The following is a 21,003-nucleotide window of genomic DNA, read 5'->3' as shown; positions in this document are numbered from 1 at the left end:
TCAATAGTGTTGTGTGATGAGAAAAAATCCCACAAATATTCCATCTGAGACAAAAAAAAAAAATAAGTCTAGATCCTTCAATATAACTTGGTGAAAGATTTGAAGACTCAAATCCCTATTTAAAACCTACCAGTGTTGTGTCATAGCATTTTTACCAGGGCCCTCGTAAATCAAGCCTTGATTTTTCTTTCATTTTATATTGCAGTGCGCTGCCACTTGGACATTAGCCATACTTTTCACTTCAGCAACTTGTCTGTGGCTGAATTACTGTCAAACCATTAAATGTTCTGTAGAACTTTTCTCCTCAGATCCTCTATGCTCTGCCTAGAAAGCCTTTGCTCAGCAGAGGTAACAACAGCCTTGAACCAGGCAACAAACAGTCAGCATGGTGTTTTCACTTACAAACATCCCAGAAAATGTGTGGTCAGGATGATGGAAAGGGACAGGACCATCCCAGCTTTCCCAGGCCCCAAAAAGAGGTAGAGACCTCATTATGGTTGACAGAGCAAGTCTAGATCCTAAATTCCCAAGCGGAATAAACCGAAGCAAATCCGCCCCAGGTAGCATTTCCTCTGAACATGAGAAGGCTTGCTAGATGCACAAGTGCTGCCCTTGTCTGCCACATGGCAGCCACTTTGTTTGCCAAAGATTGGGCTGTGCTACTGCACTGACTCTTTCACAGTAGCTGCAGGACAAAATTCTGTAGTGTTGAGATGGTGGCACTGTTATTTGGGGGTTGAGAGCTTATAGTCAGCTCTGTACCTGTATTGAGCTCCCCACTATCAAAAGAGATTGTCTGGAGTTTGTCTAGTCAAAACTAGAAATGACTGTGAACTTGAGGGCTGATATTCTGTCCTTCAGGCCTTAGGAAATAACCCCAGTGACCAGGCTGCAGGAGCATGGAAGATGGCACAGCAGATACCAAATGTGGTAATTGCGGGGTTGTCTAGACAGACAGACAGACAGACCACTCCAGACTGGCTCCTGTGGAGTGACAGATCACTCATTTCAATGACTTGCATCTCTACTGAATTTTAATTAACAGAAGTGTGAGGAGCAGGTGTTAACTTGTTTTATAGATTCATTGTAGTCCCTCGGTCTGTCGACAGTTAGATATAGTTACCAAACATTTAGAAGTTCCTGCTTCTGACCCTTTTAATCTCATTTACACAGTTGTATTTGTAGCAGGTATTTATTCACATTAAGAATATTACTTTGAAGCGAGGCATTTAAACTCCAGGAAGTGCAGACCAGTCCACCAACAGCACTTCAGTGGGGATGGATGAGCTTTTTCTGCATCTAACTTGTGGTGAGATTATCAGCTCTCTCCTGGCTCCAGCTCTCCATTTGCCTTTCCCCTCTATGTCTTCAAGGACATAGAAGTTACGACAGGGTGAATGGCAGCTTTATAAATCTATCTCACAGCCCCACTCAAACCGTCTGAAATTGCACAAGTCAGCTTGCACACTACAATTCAAGGAGTTGTGTCTTCTATAGGGTATTGTTTTGAGCTAAGTGAGGTAGAGAGCAGTTACATGAAAAGCTACAAGCCCCACATAGAGCAGTAATGTTGAGGGTGTATTTGTGTGTGTGCTGTGCAGAGATGCTAAGGGCACTAAATTCTTCATGGAGCCAAAATGGGGAATGTGGCCAAGGTCAGGCTCACTGTTTAATGACTATTAGACATTTTCCTGCATAGTGGTCAGCAGTCCCTGAGTTGCTTGGGCTCACAATGCACTTCTGGTACAGAAGTGCTAGAAGCTGGGGCCCTCAGATACCAACCAATATCTCTGATATTACCTCTAAACTTGAAAAAGAATCCCTATTGTTTCCTGGAGTTAGGTGCCTGTCAGTCTGGCTTTTCTCACAGAAACAGACACTCACCTAGCCCTCTTGTAAGGCAGTAGGTGGAGGTTTGTTCTTCATTTACCCAGATGAAGGGTGTTAAACCTGTATATCCCATACTACCATGAAATGTTCTGCTGGCCAGCAGGACTGGTGTCCCTCTGAACAGTGCACTGTTAAATATACAAGCAGCTCCAGAAGCAGAGGTTGAGAATGTTCCACATTATCCATACTGAAAGCATCTCCTGGTGATGGTGGTGGTGGGCCTTGTGTTCGAGTTCCTGCAGTAAAGGAGCAGAAGAGGGATGTAAAAACATCTCTTACCCATATAATGAAATCTGAGACACAGACACATCTCTGTCAAACTGACATTCTTCTCTTAAAACTTTAGGCATCAATCAAAAAATCTGAGTTTCTTTAGGTTGCCTTTACAGTAAGCAATATTGTAGAAATAATAGACACCTCTAGAGAATAATTCAGATTTTGGTCTTTCTCTGATGATTACAAAGAAGCCAAGTGTGACCACAATCATAATTACAATGCCTCTGTTAAATATGTAGGAAAGCTGGTTTTGGTGCCTGAGAACAGTCTCTAGAAGCTGTTGTCCTTGACTTCCAGGCTGGCCTTGATCCAACAGGCAAGTTTTGAGTATGCCTGCAGGCTCTACTGTATGCATTTCACAGCTGAAGGTGTGTTATTTTGATAACTCCATCAGGGCTACAGTGCTGAACTGTTCTAGAGACTGAGGAGCCCTGCATTAAGAAATTACTAGACCCTGAGTCCTTGTTATTGCACAGAAATGATGCAATGTAGAATTTAGGGACCTGTAATGGGTGGAGCAGTAAGACCTGTTACGATTTAACCTTTTACCATCAGCAGTAAATCCTGTTGTATGTATGTGCTTTATAAGAACTGGGCAGGACACAGTGTGAAAGGATGTTGAAATAGGATTTTACAGTAGCTAATAGATACCATTTGCTGCAAACAGAGCTCAACAAAGGCCCTGAGCTAAAAAAACCCCCACATCAGTCCACAAAAATAATCTTTAAATTGTAACCACCCCAGTGAAAACTTTAGTAGAACACAACTGTGATTCTCTGTTTCAAAGGAAGCCATTTGTGGGCTAGACCATGCTGGGTGCTCCAATGGCTTGCAAGGCCAGGTTTTCAAGGCTTAAAGTGTTTTCTGTCCTGTTAGGATCAATAGGGATTGGCAGGTTTCTTTGAATACACTGAAGGCATTAGAGCTGTCATAACTAAAGCTTTCTGTAAATATAAAGAAACTTTGGAGCTGGCATATGGAAGTAAAGGAAAAATGCCATTCAGAAGCAATAAAACTTCTCTCATCTGTTGGATAACTTGACTACCATCTGAGGAGGTTGCACAATCATTATCAGGCAGAGTAGAAATATTACTTCAAACTTCTCAGTCCCACAGAATCATAAAAGAAATATGGAAGTTGATAATGACAAGAACAGAAGAAAATATAAAAGATGTTTCTGGAACACATCAAGTGAGAAACTGCCAAACACAGATCTGGTCTTCCAACCCTCACAATAATCCATATAATTTACTAACTTTAATTTACTAACATTAATGTCACACACTTGATCTGCAGTAAGCTCTTCTTGACTCCCTTGACTTCATCAAGAGGTGTCTGTGCTGTTATTATATTGCAAATCTCCCATACCTTCTCAGTGATTTCTCATGGGCATCTCCTCACAGCACTGACTCCATCACTCTTCACAGCACAAAAAGCAAACACCATCTCCCTCCTCACCCAGCTAACCCACTCTTTTGTAGCACTCGTCTTCCTACTGGACACAGCTGTGGCCTATTAAAGGCAGGCCTGTTCCTAATCTTTGGTGATTGGTACAGCTGCAACTCCTCAGGTGTGAGACTACCTTCTGCACTATCTTCATTTTCTTACATTCTATCCCTCCACATGTCTGAGTAATTTTTATTCCTTACTCAAGAATTTTAGTTCTGCACTCTTGTCTTCACCCAGAGTCTACTCAGCACCCTTAGAGCAGCACAGGGGCAGGTGGTGCAGGCAGACACTGAGCTGTTTTAACCACACAGACTGCCACTGCTCAAAACTGATAAAAAATCACAATATTGAAAGCACCATCTGCTGTGGGGATGCAGTCCCCACAATGAGGTATGGGAGGGAAATGCCCACTGCAGTGACAGTGTGAACACACCTCCCTGTTAGGCAGCAGCATGCAGAGCAGTTCACTCCCATCATTTCAGGCAAGCAAGCAGTGAGGAAAAAAGTTTGCAAAAGCTGGGAAAACACCTTGGTATTTGAGTTTCAGTTGAATGGGAGTGAATTCTGCTCCTCATTAGGGAAGCTCAGTACTAGAGGAAACCATAACAGATGCTGTGTTTCATAAAGACCTCAGATTTTATTTAGACATGTGCTTGATCTTCAGTTCAGGGCTGCATACTGTGGTGTCCCTTGCCAAGGCTGTTGAACATGCTTGAGGGCTTGCAGGAAGGGCTGCCCACAGGTGCTGAGAGCTGGCCCAACAGCCAGATGAAAAAAAATAAAAATGTGACAAGCCCATCACAACAGAAACTTGTGCTGCAGAAGACCCTGTTGTGACCCCACAGGCTCATCTTGACCACCGCAGTTAATGACTTGAGTGGTTTTCTAGAACTCTCAGCTACAGGTGCTGGCCTAGGCTGACATGCAGCACTATTTTTAGTACAATCTAATCACAGGTGAGTAAAGTGTAAGCCTAAAATACACAGTGTCTTTTTACTCTGTAGTCAGAGCTTTTCTGTTCAATGGATGTTGTGAAGGTACCAGCAAATACTTCAGGTACGTACCAGCACCAATAAATATCTATGCCTGCATTTTACACAGACTGCTCTGGTGTTTGGAAGATTTACACAGGTAAAGATGGCAGTGGAGTTTGAAAGATGGATTTTTGTTTGGTAAAGGCAAGCTCCATGAAGAGCTAAGTGCTAGTGAAAACTACTTAATACAACACAGCTGTTTTATATTCATCAGAGAAAATCACTGCCCTAGATAAGAGGCCTGCCCTGCTCTATTCTAGTGCTTTTGGGCTTGACAAAAATGTATTTTGAAGATTCAGACTGAATTTGCAACAATTATATCTCAGATTTCTAGAAGCTGCTAATCTGACAAAACACAAATTTCTAAGGTCATCTGAAAGAAAGGCTGATGTGGAGTAGAGCAGGTGCAGATAGTGAGGTAAGACAAGCCAGATGCAAAGCTAGGAGGCAAACAAGAAGGTAAGACCATATTTTTCATGTGACTCTACAGAGACTTGTTTAGCAGTTTGGGTCTATGCCAAACAGTTCACTGCACCTCTAAAAATTGCTTTACTCTAAAAGAGTAATCTGAAGATCCCTGGACTGCAGTCAACTTAATATCACACATATCTGCATCTTCAAAGCATTCTCTTTGGCTCAACATAGCAACAGAATCATAACTATTAGTGGTTATTTCAACCTTGAGGTAATTTGATGCCTCGCTACCCCACCCACTAAGCAAATAAACTTACTTTGATGTCCCTTTAATGTGTCACAGAAGAGAAAAATAAAGGCCTTGTATTTAACAGTGTGAAAGAGATTATTCTGAAGATTATAATTTTCAAATGAATACCACGACTAATGTTAAATGTTGTATTTGCAGTCCATTCTTTCAGCCCCCTGAAATCTGGCAACTCTGATGACAGAGAGGACTTGTCAAGGCATTTCCCTACAAAAAGGGAAAAAAATTTTATTCCAAAGTCAGTCAGTTATTCTGAAGATATTTATTAAGATGGACTTGATCATGGTGGCCAGGTACCCTGCTCCAACCCCATTTACTGTTCAACAACTGTTCAACATCTATGGAGTTATATGAGAGGTGAGGAGTTGCAACTCACTGGACACTGGTAAATCGTGCTCCAGCTTCAGCTGAAGGCATGCAATAATAACTGAGACTACTCCTCTGTATATCAGAGTGTTTATTTTGCAACACAGTTACATTCTGACTCTGCCTGTAGCTTTATGTTTGCCCTACCTCTGTTCTAAGCTCTGCCTGCTGCCGGGCAGACATTGAGCAGGAAACCCCATTTCTCAGAGTTCTTGTTCCCCAGCCTAAATATTCCAATCCTACCACTAATTCCAGGGCCATTCATGCCTGCATTAGGAGGTGGAACTCAATCTGACTACTAGGTCCTTTGCTATTTTAATGGCAAGTAATGGGACTAAGGTAGATGCACGGACTATAAGAACAATTTCATGTTTATTCAGGCAAAATGTCACAGCAGATATAATAATTGTATAGTAAACTGTAGACAGCAACATGTGCTCTCACTGGAATTCAAACACAGTAATCCTTTTATTGTCTTAATCTATAAATTTTAATGCATATGAGCAAGCAATCCTTGCATGTGAATCTCAACTCCCACCTTTCCCATAGATAGAGATACTAGATATATTTTAAAGTTAAATAACAAAAATGTAGCTTACTATCCTTTGTTTATTCCTAAGACTATGTGGATCATACACAGTGTTGGAAACAGCTTATTCAAACAACTCATTTAAATAAAGATCAATTTGCAAATTGTACCAATGACTTTGTACAGACATATTAATGTACATAGACATGTAAAAAATACAAAACACACAGGTAAATATACACTTAATACATTTGAAAAATATCAAGATTTGGAAAGCATTAAGACATCTGGGTGTACAGCACATGTAAACCATTTTGTGGTGAAACCAGAACTGATGAATTGCACATTCACTGATATCCACTAGAGTATAACAAAGTCAGCTCTTTTCTTTTCATCACTAAGCTGATGCTTCAGCAATAGATTTTAGCTAAAAAAACCCCATAAAAGCCTAGTTAATGGCTTAAAAACATTTGTGTACAGAACAATAACAGTAACAGCATGTGGATTTAAATGAGCTACAAAAAAATCTTATCAGAAGCAGAACTGTAATATACCTATCATCGATCATCTTAATACCAAAGACATCTGGCTGCATTTTGCATCTACTAACATTAATGATGATATTCTATCCTTCAGCTTTTAGGTTGTAAAGCTCTGGATTTCCACACCCAAGAGAATATATTACATCTTTTGCATACAATTATTTTCTTTAGATAATCATATTGCTGAAAACCAAATATTGATATTTTCAGTATTTATGCACAGCTCCTGACCCATCTTTTACATAGATTTCCATGCCAGGGAAAACCTTACATTGAAATTTGGGGATATTTACTGTAAGAAATCAGCAGCATGTTATACAGAAACAGATATAATCACACCATTTTCACTAATTTTGTCATTATGTAAGTTTGGAGCTTTTTCAATATAGTGAAAGGTATTAAATTAGGTATGCAAGATCCCATTTTGGAGGATATTCTCTATCACCTAGGATGCCAAACTCCATATTGGATGACAATTTCCTATTATAACTACATATCTTACCTGAAGAAGCACAAATTCACAAAACTACAGCTGGGCACACAAACTGTGGATAGATACAGGATCTTAGGCAAATACTAAATGTTGTGTCATGACTTGCTAGCCCTAATTCTACACAGGGCAGCCCTGTCCTTTGTTTATTCCCTGAAATTTTTTGTGGCTTCCTTTCCCAAAGAAGATGCTAGGGGAGGATTATATGTAAAATTGTGGCAGGGAAGCATGACACAGAACTCAGCAGATCCTTTGTTAGACTTGCACCTACCTGGTTAAAACACCATAGTGGCAGAGTGGTGCCTTGATTGCCTGCTGTGTGACTGGATGAATAAAAATCCATAAGTGGATAATTTTTAGGGACAGCAGTCCTGTGGGTTGCCACTAACCTGTCACCCAGCTGCTAATCCTGGGCTGTGCACGGTTTCCCATTGGGTACCACAGCTGTGAATGAGAGGGCTGCCAGCACTATGGAGGGGACCAACACACAGCTTCTCCCCGGGGTGTCACCCACAGAAATTCTGCAAACACTGGGGATGTAGCTGGGCTACAGCATAAAGCTGCAGTTCAGAGAAGGACTGAACTGAAACTGGCTAGCTGTGCCAAGCAAGCGATGCTGGCAGTATATTCTGCTGCCATCACATCACATGCTTCCTGTGATTGATAAATTACCAGATCCTGAAAATCTTATGTGTGCTTGAAAGGGGGGTTTTTGTTATCTTTGCAGTACTGGCTGCACACATTGGCAAGCATTTTATAAAAAAATCATTAAAGAAATGGCACTTCTCTGCAGGAAGAATACTTGATTGGCTTTCAGGCCAAGGTAGACACTGAAGCACTTATCTAAGCATTCTTCCTGCATATGGACACTCTCCTAAACTGGGACCATAAATAAATTAATGTTAACAAATTCACTATATTTACATGTTACATTGAGACAGTTTCAATCAGTCTCAAGTATAGCTAATCTATCTCCCTATTAGCTTCAGAACATGCAAAAAAATAGAGTAGATATCTGTTCATCTAAAATACAAAGAGATGTGTTTTTACTAAAAACACTAGAGTTCAAAACTCAGCATCACCAGTAAAATGCTAATAGACATTTTCAGATTCTATAAACCAAGTTTCTAAACAGAAAATGTATAATATGGAAGTGAAAACTCTCCACATAAAATAAAACTCTTTCAAACGGAATGTAGTCAGTTTCTAAATACATTCAAATATTACAGTGTTTCTATAAATAGAAAAGTAGATAGTGCTGAAGACCTAAAGCAGCCGTTTCCAAATGTTCAAGTGAATATATAGGTCTCTTTTTGCTATCAATAATACACACTTGCTTGAAGTACAGCTGTTCTAGTCTTTGGCAACAGTTCAAGTAACTTCCCCTCTTCTCTCCTTTGCAACCCTCCATCTTCCACTTTCACACAAAAGAGTCACCAGGGCATATCTTAATTTCACAAGGTTTTTGGGAAAATACCACATGTCCCAAACTCTCTTTGTGTGTATGCAGTCAGTTGAGGAAGCATATCTTAATCCACCGTGCTCCTTCAATTGTCCCTCAGGCAGTGGCACTTCTCTAGTCTCCGTGCTACATCCAAGAGAGGCTATGTGCTGACAAACTCCCTCTTACGTGCACAGAGCCTGCTGAGAAGGATTTCAGAATAAACTTGATTTATTGGACCTCGGACATGATAGGGGGACTGAGAATTTGTTGCATACTCCTGCAGTTGTGATGCTGCGCTTTGACTGCCGAAATATTTCCCCAGCGTATAGTGCCCCGATAACGTCATTGTTATGTGTGGCCTTTCTTCAGAGGGATTGGATTTCACCACCTGCAAAAGAAATGACACATGTGAGTGCTTTGTGCCTGCACCTAGAAAGACAGACACACAGCTGTGTGCAGAAATGCTGAGGCAGTTGTCCATGAAGCAGGTCCTGATACTCTTACTTTGAGGTGCAAGTTGCTCATAAACATTGTTTTAATGGCAAATTTGTTATGTTGTAAACTAACTAAAGAGCAAGATCTTAATTTTTTAAATCTACATTCATAGGCCATTATACTCAGTCATTTGAATTTGTAATGCCTTTGTTTATTAGACTCTGTTGCTTTCATCAGAGACAATTTACCCAAAACAAAACTCATGACTGCTCCAAGTTGTAGAAAGGTTTAAATCTTGGTCTGATACCAAGCACTTGAGGCACATATGATGTGTCTGAGCCATAAGCCCTGTGAGAATCCCTCATACTGACATCCTGATGCAAGCCTGGCCCAGCCTCACATTGAGATGAAAACCCTCGTGTGTCATTTCTACAAGAAGGGAGTTATGGAGCAATTCACATCCCTCTCCCCAGGACTCCACAGGGACAGAACCACAACACGATTCAGTAACTTAGTGTTGAAGAATACTTCACCTTGGCCCCTGAAATATGTATAAAGCTCTGGGATTAGCATGTTTAGCTTGTATGGAATAAAACTGTGTTCATGGGACTAACAAGAGAGAAAGTGAAAGGTACGGCTGTCAAGAGTTTAACGACTGGGGAGTGATCTCCAGTGAAATGCTGATGGTCTTGTCTCCGTGAATACTCAGTCACTGAATAATGAAGCAGCTTTGAGAGAGACAGAACCTTGCACATATGTAGGACAGAGAACTCAGCCCACGCAGTGGAAAACCCAGAGAATGCATAAAAGGTGGTCAATTTATTTTTAAAATAGTATATGTATGCTGATTTAATAGGTCTGATGCCTATCAGTTTTCCTGCTGTGTCAGTCACAGCAGACACTTGAAAATGCAGAATTCATTTATTAATGCACATATTTATGCTGAAGCATGTTAGCTTTTAAAAATATAATGTATATTTATATACATTATAAAAATATAAATATAATATATATTTACTGTCACTGAACAATCAGAATCAACACTCATATGCAGTGAAATAAATCATACAAAATTAGGTGTGAGTGAAGAAATAACAAGTGCAAAGGCTTGAAAGACTGAGCAGAGAGATTTTGAGGGAGCTGCAGAACTGAAAACAGACCAGGAATTATCCATGTAGAAAATTAATATATCCTCTGATCAATTTCATACAGCTAAGCCAAGGGCTATTATTTATTTTCATGCAATTACTGTAGGTTCATTTTTCTAAATTAGTGCCTTAGATCTTGCAATTATTTCAAAATGATGCCACCTTGAACCAATCACCCAAACTGCATTCCTGTTAGGCATAATCTCCCAGGAATGCAATCTAATATTCACCCAGCCACCAACAGCCAGCCACCTATTAAGATACAAAAATCCCAGGGTTGCTAATTTCTGTGTAGTGATTATTATTTCACTGCCATTAAAACTGGAAATCAATCTGAAATTTAAAATAGCTTCTGTAATATTTGTATAGTGCTGACCAATGTCCATAAGCATTTCCAAAGAATGAGGTATATAAAAATCAAGTTCTCATGTGTGCATAGAACTAGAATTATGTTGGGCAGTAAGTGCCAGGGTTATGCAAGATATTTTGTCCCAGCTCAGTATAATCCCTTTGAAAATCCAGATCCCTTAGAAACCTGAGCAAGTCTACATAGATGGAGATTTCTGTGCTATCAGGGTCACCTGAGACCCTCTGAAATGGGTTGGTGGGAACTCAAATTTTCAGGCCATTCCAAGGAAACAGCTTTCTCTTAGCCAGTTAGTGGGAGCTAAATGAGAACTGCTGAAAGCATTTCAGTTCTTGTTTTCTGACTGCACAGAATGGACAGTCCTGCATTCCTGCACAGCCATGTTTAGCTCAGATGTCATTTACACAGAGGTGTCATCTTCTGATACTTCAGGAATGTCAGTTTTTAAGAGAAAGAAAGTGAAAGTACAAAGCACAAAATTTAATCTATCTCATCTGGTCTCAGAAAACATGGAAAGTTTCACACAGTGTTCTTGGCTCTGTTCTTGGGGGCAAAATGTCATTTTCCTGGTGCAAACTGCTTCAGCACCTAATGAAACTCCACTTGCCAGGATGCAGAAATAAGCTGATGACAAAACTATTAAAACTAATGAAGTATAAAAAGAACTCAAGGACTTTATTTTTGCTTTCCTCAAAGATCAAGTCTGGTTTTTGATGCATGATGGATTCTATTGGGCATATCTATGGCTCTTTCAGGCACAATCACTTCTCAAGCCTCATTAATAACAGCTCTGTGAGCCAGATTCTCTCCTTATCCTCCCCAGAAACACATACTCTGTTGAGATTCCTTCAGCAGAGAAGCAAGACCAAATCTGCACATGAGCTCATACAAAATGATGGAGCAGTTCATGAAAAATGCTGATGACTGATCACACCCTGCTGTTTTCTCCACAGAGTTCCATACAAAGCATTTGAAATATTTAATTTTGAAGCTCTCTATTTCACTCACAAGACCTGTGGAAATGGCAAACATCAGCAATGACCCACAAAAACATCAGCATCTGGGCTCTAGATAAAAAAGGGTCAGTAAAACTGTCTGGGTAAAAAGGAGGGAAATAAGCATTTGCTCCATGGGACTATTTATCAATCACATAAATATCTACTCTGGGACTTACTCCCTCTTTTCCAGCTTCATTTGGACTGAGCTATGTTTGTGCCTCTCAAGTGTGGATTAGAGGAATGGTTAACTAACCACACCTGCTGATGCTGGCCCCAGAGCAGGACAGAGGCCATGGCACTGGCCTGAAAACATGTGAGCTGCTGTGGAGCCTGAGGTGGAAACCAGCTGTGTGGTTGATGTTAGGCACATGAGCTCATGTGGGTCTGATAACACTCCCAAAAAATTCTATAGATTTCAGTCAAGAAAGCAGGACTACCGGTGTGAGGGAGAACAATCAGTCTACACTTCTGTTTGTACAGTGTATCACTGTAACTATTGCAGATTATTTTTTCTCAGACATAGGAAAAGAGATATATAGTAGTAAGATTGGTTCTTCAATTTTAAGCTCCATTTTAATTGTACTTATGGTTTGAAGTGAGTGTGCTGTTGTTCAGTTAGGAATGCATCAGTCAAAAACCCATGAGACTGAGTAAAAAGAGAAACTTCCATGCAGAAGCAGCAGAGATATATAACAGGTAACAAATAATACAAGAACCAGGAAACTGTACAACATCCTTTTATGTGAGTTACCTTTGCAGAAGGGTATGTTTGTTCATTTTTATTTCCCCATTCCAGCAGTTCAGCACGTCCTTGGGTGGCCTTGCACCCCACCCCTCACCCAAGGTGAGCAATGATGGACAAGTGCCACCATGCAAACTGCTTTCCCCACAATTTGTATCCAGGCCTAACTTTGAGTGATGGACGCTGACCTCACCATGTACCTTCTTGTTTCTAAGATCTAACAGTTAAAATATCTTAAATACCTGGGAATGATATAAGCGTAAACTATTACCTCATGGAAATGGCAGCCACACTTCCCCTGCAGGAATTCTTTGTAGCGTCCCATGGTGATGACAAAGGTGTCAACCACTTCATAGCCCAAATTTTTTGCTGTATCCAGAATAATCAAGTTTTCATTCCACAAGTTTTGCACTTCTGCCTGCATTCCAGATAAAACGTTGCAATGTCTTGTCAGAAAGACTGTTTAAAGGTTATTGCATCATGGAAAAAATAGCAAAACTGCATTTTGAATGAGCAATTACATTATACTACAGACATGAATTACTATAAATTCACTCTCGAAAAAAGCTACTACTCCAAGACTGATGTAGGGTTTTTTTCAGAAACTATAATTACTTTTCAGTAGATGTGCAGCTTCCTTTATAGGAAGATTTCATGATTGTTTAAAATATAATTCTTGGGTAGTCGTTTTTAACATGTACTTTGCTAATAAGAGGTGTAATTCAGAAAAAAATTCCAATTATAAAGTTTGTCTGTAACAAATGGTGAAAATGCTCCTTTAAAGAAAAATTCAGCTTCAAATCAAATTCATTGAGGCAGTTGCTTAAAAAGGACTATAGGGGTCCCTTTTGGTAATCCTGAAGCCTGGAGCATACAAACCACATGGGTAATTTGGCACATGATTCCAGTGTTGAAAGGGAAAAGAATGTTGGTTATGCACTGTAGCTGATTTCTGGAGTTTTGTAAATTTAATGAAGAAGAAAAAGAAAAATTCTTAGGAAGCCTTTAATACTCTATCCTTGCCTCATATACCCTGGATTGAAGCTCTCTATCCTAGGATTGAACTTTGATGGAAACTCTGATGGGAGCTATGAAAATGTTTCTTCATGTTGATGACAATAATTTCCTTACTTTATTCTATTTAGGTCCTCCAGATAAGTTAGGAAAATTGTTTGAATCAATAAGAACACCTTCAGTAGAGACAAGGCAGATAGGCAGTATTAACAGGGCAGGCTCTGTAGCAAAGAGAAGGGTGAGGGAAGCAGGAAGTCACACGCTGAATACAGCAGTGTGTCATGGTTGCAAGGAGATGCGGGCACTAGTCCCCAGTGCTCAAGGAGTGCTGTATGGAATCTGTGAGAGGCAGTAATTTTCTCTTTTCAACACCTGGAAATAGCTGGAACATGACACACAGCACTGGGAGGCATCATTTACTCTGTTCTGCCTTCCAGTGCTTCTCATCCATGCATTTTGTGTGTGTTCAATAGAGAATCACTGTCCAAGTGGTAAATAAAAATAGTGAATTGAGTGAGTTGCACAGTGCATTGAAATGAGCACATTTGTTACTCTGAGAGTCTTGGGTATGATTTAAACTGAGTGTAACATCTCATTAACATGCAAATAACAGCCTGGATTCACTGGTACATTCCAGCTGCTCTGTAATGTTCTGGCTTCACAGGTGGGTTAAGATAGATTTATTGAGTTGTGCAAGCCAGGCAAGTGAATTGGATCCAGCAGTAACCATGGAGGAAGCCTGGGGAGGGCCTGTGTGCAATGTAGTATGAGGAGCAATCTGCTTATCCCCAGAATGATCTCTCCGTTTTGGCAGCAGGATTCATATTGGACCTTCTTCTGGTTCTTGGGACAGCTGACCAAGCATGGGTTCTCAAATGGCTCTCTGATTGCAGCGGAATCCATTAAATAAGGAAATTGGTTTGAATCCCTATCAAGCAGTATGAGCAAATACAAACATTAATCTTCCTTTGATCCACTTAGAATGTGCTCAGCAGACATAGCATATTTTGACCAGACAGCAAAATTAACAATGAAATGATGAGTCTTCCATGAAACTGCACTCAAAATGTACTGCAGCTTACCTGTGACAGAGAATGGATTCCATCCACTGGAAGGTGAAAGCCCATCCCTATGGATTTGACAATTACCAGGATATTTGATAGATTTTCCCTGTTTTGCAAATTAAAAAAAAAAAAAAAAAAGGACACACTTTTTACTTAAGACACACATCAAAAAACAATGCATGTTTTATTTTTTTTCAAAGTCACTTAAATACATGCCTATCAAAAAAACAAAAGTTTGTATTTAATTTTTTTTTTGTTTCTCATAATTTACGATATCAAAAACTGGAATAACACCAAGTACATAGCATTACCTGCTCAACACCTTTTGGATAATTTGCAGGTGATTGGAATTAAGCCACTGAACACCACCTACAATTAATACAGTCTGGTCTGTGTTCTCCAGGGGACGTGATCTGAAACCCAGAAAAGAAAAACATCACATGTTGCTTTAAACAGATGGCAAACATTTTAACTACATTGCTTTGCATTTCACTGAACTGTATCTGGCACCCTGATCAGAGGCCTGATGTAATTTTCAGCTATTTTTTAACCACACAATATGATCTGTGCACCTTATGTTTTACTGTCTACTGACTTTAATTGTAAAATGTGTTAAACACATTTGTGAATAGAACAATAATGCAAACAAGGGTGATACAGAGTTTTTGCAGTACCTCTGCAGCAGCTGTTCCAGTGCTTTTTCAAAAGTCGGTCTCTGGTTTGCATTCATCCAGAACTGGGGGTAGTAGGAGTAACTGATAAATGTTTTCCCCTCATTGATATTGTGATAACATTTAACATCATGAGTCTTCTGCCATTCCTGAAGAGTCTTATTCACTCTTTCAATTAGATAATACATCATCCCTCTGTTAGTTGAGTCACCTATAAAAAGAATCTTCAGATGGAAAAGGTATGACTTAGAAGCTGTACAGTACACAAACCAAAAGCAAGGAAAAGAATACAGCTTGTTGGGAGGTTTTTAAATGCTTCTTGTAATGTTCTAGAAATATCTTTGTGAACAGCCACTACCCTGGCATCTTAATATTAAATTTGTCCTTTAGCAAAATCTCTGAGATTTGATTAATAAAAAGCCGAATTACGTATATTAAATACAAAAAGTACAGGTTATAGATGGCTATAGCTGCAAAATTAGCCCTGCATCTTTCTTCCTTGGTGATAATTTCTTTTGCTTATATTTACTTCTAATTGCTAGTACACAATTGCTCTCATGATTGCTTGCAGCTTCCTGATTTTTTTCCTACAGTTTTTCATGTGGTTTGCTCCTGCACAGCGAGTACTGGTCTTCTATAAATGGGATTAATTAGAATTTGCACCAAAGTAGCACACACACACCCCTACACCCACACATCCCATGCAGGATGCAGCTGCTGCCTTATTTGTAGAGAGATGGTCCTTCTGCAGGTTCAAAGGGAAAAGAAAAGGATGTTATTGGGGTGGAGGACAATCTGAATAGAGTCCTGTCATGTGTGATGTGACCACCAGAAAGCTTCATGGCCTGAAGGGAGTTAGAAATCCTGACAAATGTATGTTAAGTATAGCAGTCTCTGCTCAGCTACCCTGAACTTGCAAATGAATAAAATCAAATTTGGGTTTCCTCCTACTCATTCTGTAGATTCTCTGAAAAAACAAACATCTCTGTATCAGGAGACCAAAGAACCTAAAGTGTTGTGGGAAATTATTTTTAATGCTATTGCCCCATTTTGAGTGGATAGGACCAGCATTTCCTTCTGATGAAATAGGTAATAGAAGACAAGTCCAAAGAGTAGGAGAATCCAGGTTCACTGTGGTTTGCCAATGAAATTGTGTGCAGAATCAATTACCCCAATCAGCTCAGACAGAAATCCACAATGAGGAGTAAATATGTAAAACTGGGATTAAGAAACCCCACAGAGCCATGACACAGTAACAGCCCTGTTCTCTGCACAGAAGTACTCAGCTTCTCCTACCTCCTCTGGCACTCAGTCGGCATCCTGCAAGTTGGCATTTTGTTGTTTCATTTCTTAATTTGATTTGGAGTTTGATGTTTTACCACTTCCACCTTGAATATTTGATTATGCAAATAAAATTGAGACTGCACAAGATGACACATTTAAGGATATATTTCTAAAGGTTTTTTTAGAGATTTTATGTGGTACAGACATTTGAGACTACACACATCTAACACTTCTATCTATCCATTCCCTTCAGGAATGTCACAGTTTTGAAAACTGATTCCACTTCCCAGTATTAACTTATTGCGATTAAAAATAAGGAAGAGTGTACCAGTGATACTTCCCACAGAAGAGAAGGAATTTCAGATGAGCCTACCCTCATCTGATGTTAGGGCCAAGAACAGGCAGGACAATGCCTACAACTTCCCATGCTGTGCCCATTGTGGGCTGCAGAGAAGCCCTTGATAGATTATGTGTGGTAGCAAACAAATTAAAACTAGCAGTGAACTCATAGAGGCTCTTCTAACTCCTGTCCTGGACCTCTCAAAGCCTCTTCATAGAGGAAATTCTTAAACAGCTGCTGTTCATGTTTGTATTGCACAAGCATTGCTCTCACACACATGGGGATTTACAGCTTTTCACATCGTGTCAGAAGAAACCTCTTTAAATCAAGCATAACATGACTCACAGAAGACAAGGATCCTTGGAAGGACTGGTTGGATATCCTCTTTCCCTCTCTGACAGACACATACATGCATAAAATTATTTACAATTAGAAAGACAGTCCATGCTTAAAATATGTCCTAATTCTAAAGTAGGTTAACTTGAGGTTTTAAGCAACAATTCTTTTAGGTTGCAAAATCTCTTGATTCTCCAGCCTGCCTATATCCATGACAATTTAATCTCCATTTCATAAGCCCATCACTGGAGTATCTTGATACATATCTATTTAAACAGCAGTTCTCAGATACTTGCAGGCAAGGACATCATGAGCTTGTAATGTGGGTGAGAACATTTCTGTAAAAACCCAACACATCATTAGCAGAATAACAAACAGGCCCTACCAAGTTACACACATACAGCAGTTGGTAGAACATACAAGACTGTTTCTCTTCTACTTCTAATAGCATATGACACCATTTGGTTATCACAGCACATGGGAATTGCAAAGAAGCATATTCAGCTATTAATTACACAAAATTGGTAGACAGGACATTTTTATCTCATTCTAGTGTGACTAGAATTCTCATAACTGTTTTATCCTAACTATCTTGATCTAATCCCACCTACTACTGATTTAAAATAGCAGGACAACTTCCATGGGGAAAAAAAAAAAAAGAAGAAAAGAACCATGGCCAGTGTCAATTAACAGGATGCACATCTGTCTTTTTTGCCAACATTGTGCATTCACTAGTAGGTGAGATGTGAAGAGTTATGCCAAAAATTTCCTAAGTCTCAAACACTGCAGAGCATCAGAGATTAAGATCTCTTTCCCTTTTTATTTTTTTTGTTATGTCAAAATTAGAGCAAAACACATACACACATCCCAATCCACACTATTACATGATTTAGCATTTTAGGGCTTTGCAATTTTCCTATACCTACATAGGCATAAACAATGGACCCATGAATTAATTTTCAAGTCTGCCCTGGGTACCTTCTGGCCAGGTCTGGAGATGGAAGAGCACTATGCGCAGTCATTTAGTAAACCCCTACCAGAAGAAACTTAAGATCATGTCTTAAAGGGGCAACTCTAGTCTGGAAATGCCGCGATGCTGGGCACCATATCAAAATATCAGGTGGGCCATAGCATATTACTGTTGTTGTCCTGTACTGTTGTTCATTGTCCTGAATATGAAATAGGAGTCAGAGCAGATTCCTTTGGAACTAGATGAAACAGACAGCTGTTAAGGCCCTGACATACTTCTTCAAATACCATCACAAGACTGATGAGGCTGCACTCAGCCTATTTCCAAATCAGGAATGAGAAAGACACCAATACCACACCGGGTAAAATACAGGTTGTACCACTAGGGAAATTAACCTAGACTTTTAGACACAGGTCTGCTAAGAGAATAGTCAAGGCTTGCTGCAAGTGGGAAAGAAAGAAAGAAATGAGCCAAAGTGGACTTGTAGGTGTACAGAAAGACAGGTCAAAAGCAGAGGTCATCCTTAAAGATGTCAGTCAATTAGAGTAACCAGATTAGCTTACAGTCATGACGTCTTTGATTGTTCAAGTAGGTATGAGCCATATCAGGACGGTATCACTGGCATCAGGTAAATTTGTTTAACTCTGTCTTCCATGGTGAAATGACAGTTTTTTGGAAAGGTATGAAAACTAGGACTGCAGTATGTGAAACCCATGGTCCCTGCCCTCTAGCTCTGAGATAGACTCTAAAGTCTGCAGTCATCCTCTGGAGACTGTGTGCTGGGATTTTGAAGGGAATGCTCTCTCATAAGTCTAAAGAAGATCTCAGATAGAAAGATAGGTGTGGAGTTCTTTTAATTTGATGCACCCCAGGCTGGTGGATGCTTAGCACATGATCAGCACATCTGCATTCACACTGCATCCATTCATTAAGATTTGGTCTGTATCCAACCATCTGCTTCTAACCATTGGTTCAACCATGATGTGAGATGTGAAAATCCTGGAAAAAAACCCAAATTCTTCTTTTTCTTCTCCTCAAAAGAAAAAAAAAATTGAAGTGAACAAAGAGGAAATCTGTAGGTAATCCTACCTTCTTTTCAAACTGCCCTTGGGCAGAGCTGGCCAAATACATTTTGTTATGGTATGCAGGCCATCAGAAAGCATCTTTCAAAGTCCACCTTTTGCAAGTCAGCTTCATTTTTAGCAAATACTTGGAAGACTCAAAGGTTAAAATAAGTGGTATTTAGCCTGACGAAGAAAACCTATGTCCTTCAACTAACCCAAGAGTTCTCATGAATTAAAATAATCTCTCAATGTAATTGAACGTATGGTAACTAAAACCAGATTTATTTCTATACATTTAGATGAACTCATTGTAGTTACATGTCCCACGTATTATTCAATATGTTTTGAACAAAAGGCTCCAGGGATGGTTCTGTATTTATCTCTATGATAATAATGAGGAACATGATGGTTTAGGTGTGTAGAGTAAGCCATCTCTCTCTTTTTACAAGTCTGGCACAAGTCATGTACTGTTCAAGTTGATGGGGCAGTTGTCTGCAGGATGACTAAATGATCAAACATAAGGTTATAATTTTACCATACAAAGAACAACACTTCCACACAGACAGATGTTTTCACTGTCTTGTTGCAAATATTTCGTGTGAAAAATTCCATTATAGCTTAAAGGCTTTGAAAGATTGTGTAAGCATAGTGGAATTCACTTCTTAACCAGACCTATCATTAAAAATTAACCACACTTGGGAAATTTAAACACCTCTAAGTTCAAAACACTACTTAACTCTAAAATATTATTAAGAAATCATAAGTTAAAATTCCTGTTTTAACAGCTGAATTTTAAGTACTTCAGCAAATATTGCCTTTTCATATTTCCTGTTCTTAATTACACATGACTCAATGGTATTTTATTATAAGACTAAACTCTGGTTAGTTTTTCTCAATGATAAGCAAAATATATATCCCTTCAGCTATTGAGACCAGCTTTCTATATACTGCTAATTGGATAAACAGTAACCTGTTAGAACCCATTTTTCAAAGTACAAAATCAATCTTGTACAAAAATCAAAGCATTATCTTAATAGATTTGTATATGTCTTACAGTAAAAAGTCATTAATTGCACCTACAGAGAATTTTGTTAAGCCAACATAATACAGATATAATATTTTATTATGATGTTTAATATTTTATTATGAAGAACAATTTATTTGATTCAATTAGGACATGTATATGGAATTCCCTAAGAATGAGACAGTCAGCATCTCATTACCCTTAAAGTGGAAGAGAAAAAAGACTGCTGATATTAAAAGTGGACTGAAAGAAAATCTACTCAGCCAGAACAACCTTAACCTCAGCACTTCGACATTTTCCTGTTTACTATGTATGAAATACAAGCATATGACTGACTATTCTTGCTAACACATCATAAAGCAAAAAAAGGCCTCATTAAACTGTTTCTGTTCATGCACATATTTTCTCATGTCACCATCAGCTTGACTGTTATTGTTTCACTACAGGTGGTCTTATGTTTTTATGAAATCAAATGTCCTGGTTTTGGGTGGGATAGAATTAATTTTCTTCCTGGTAGCTGGTACAGTGCTGTGGTTTGGATTCATGATAAGAATAATGTTGATAACACACTGAGGGTTTTGCTGTTGCTGGGCAGCACTCACACTGAGTCAGGGACTTCTCAGCTTCTCATTCTTCCCTGCCAGAGAGGAGAGTGGCACGGGAAGCTGGGAGCAGACACAGCCAGGACAGTTGACCCCAACTGGCCAAAGAGATATTTCAAGCCATATGGCATCATCCTAAACATTAAAACTGGGGGGAATTGATTGGGGGGCAGCAGCTGTGCCCTGGGATGGGATGAGATGGG

At 39.4% G+C, this 21,003-nt stretch overlaps 1 protein-coding gene and 1 long non-coding RNA gene across 3 annotated transcripts in view; both read right to left on the bottom strand.

Moving 5' to 3' along the window:
* Positions 1–1,129: 1,129 nt before the first annotated feature.
* Positions 1,130–3,656, bottom strand: LOC135457819 (uncharacterized). Its single transcript, XR_010442774.1, has 2 exons — positions 3,535–3,656; positions 1,130–2,126 (listed from the first exon to the last, which is right to left on the bottom strand). It is a non-coding gene; the product is annotated as an uncharacterized LOC135457819 (long non-coding RNA).
* A 2,605-nt stretch (positions 3,657–6,261) lies between these two features.
* CPED1 (cadherin like and PC-esterase domain containing 1) overlaps positions 6,262–21,003 on the bottom strand; it is a 141,151-nt gene continuing 126,409 nt past the window's right edge. For both annotated transcript variants that reach the window (XM_064702711.1, XM_064702710.1), the window contains exons 19-23: positions 15,184–15,404; positions 14,821–14,922; positions 14,528–14,615; positions 12,703–12,849; positions 6,262–9,129 (exon numbers count right to left, since the gene is read on the bottom strand). In XM_064702711.1, the coding sequence (XP_064558781.1) occupies positions 8,902–9,129; positions 12,703–12,849; positions 14,528–14,615; positions 14,821–14,922; positions 15,184–15,404 (786 nt within the window). In that variant the 3' untranslated portion in view covers positions 6,262–8,901. The remainder of the gene's footprint in view (positions 9,130–12,702; positions 12,850–14,527; positions 14,616–14,820; positions 14,923–15,183; positions 15,405–21,003) is intronic.

This window comes from Zonotrichia leucophrys, chromosome 1A (genome assembly GCF_028769735.1).
Source record: "Zonotrichia leucophrys gambelii isolate GWCS_2022_RI chromosome 1A, RI_Zleu_2.0, whole genome shotgun sequence".
Lineage (NCBI taxonomy): Eukaryota > Metazoa > Chordata > Aves > Passeriformes > Passerellidae > Zonotrichia > Zonotrichia leucophrys.
This window is presented reverse-complemented; position numbering and strand designations above follow the sequence as displayed.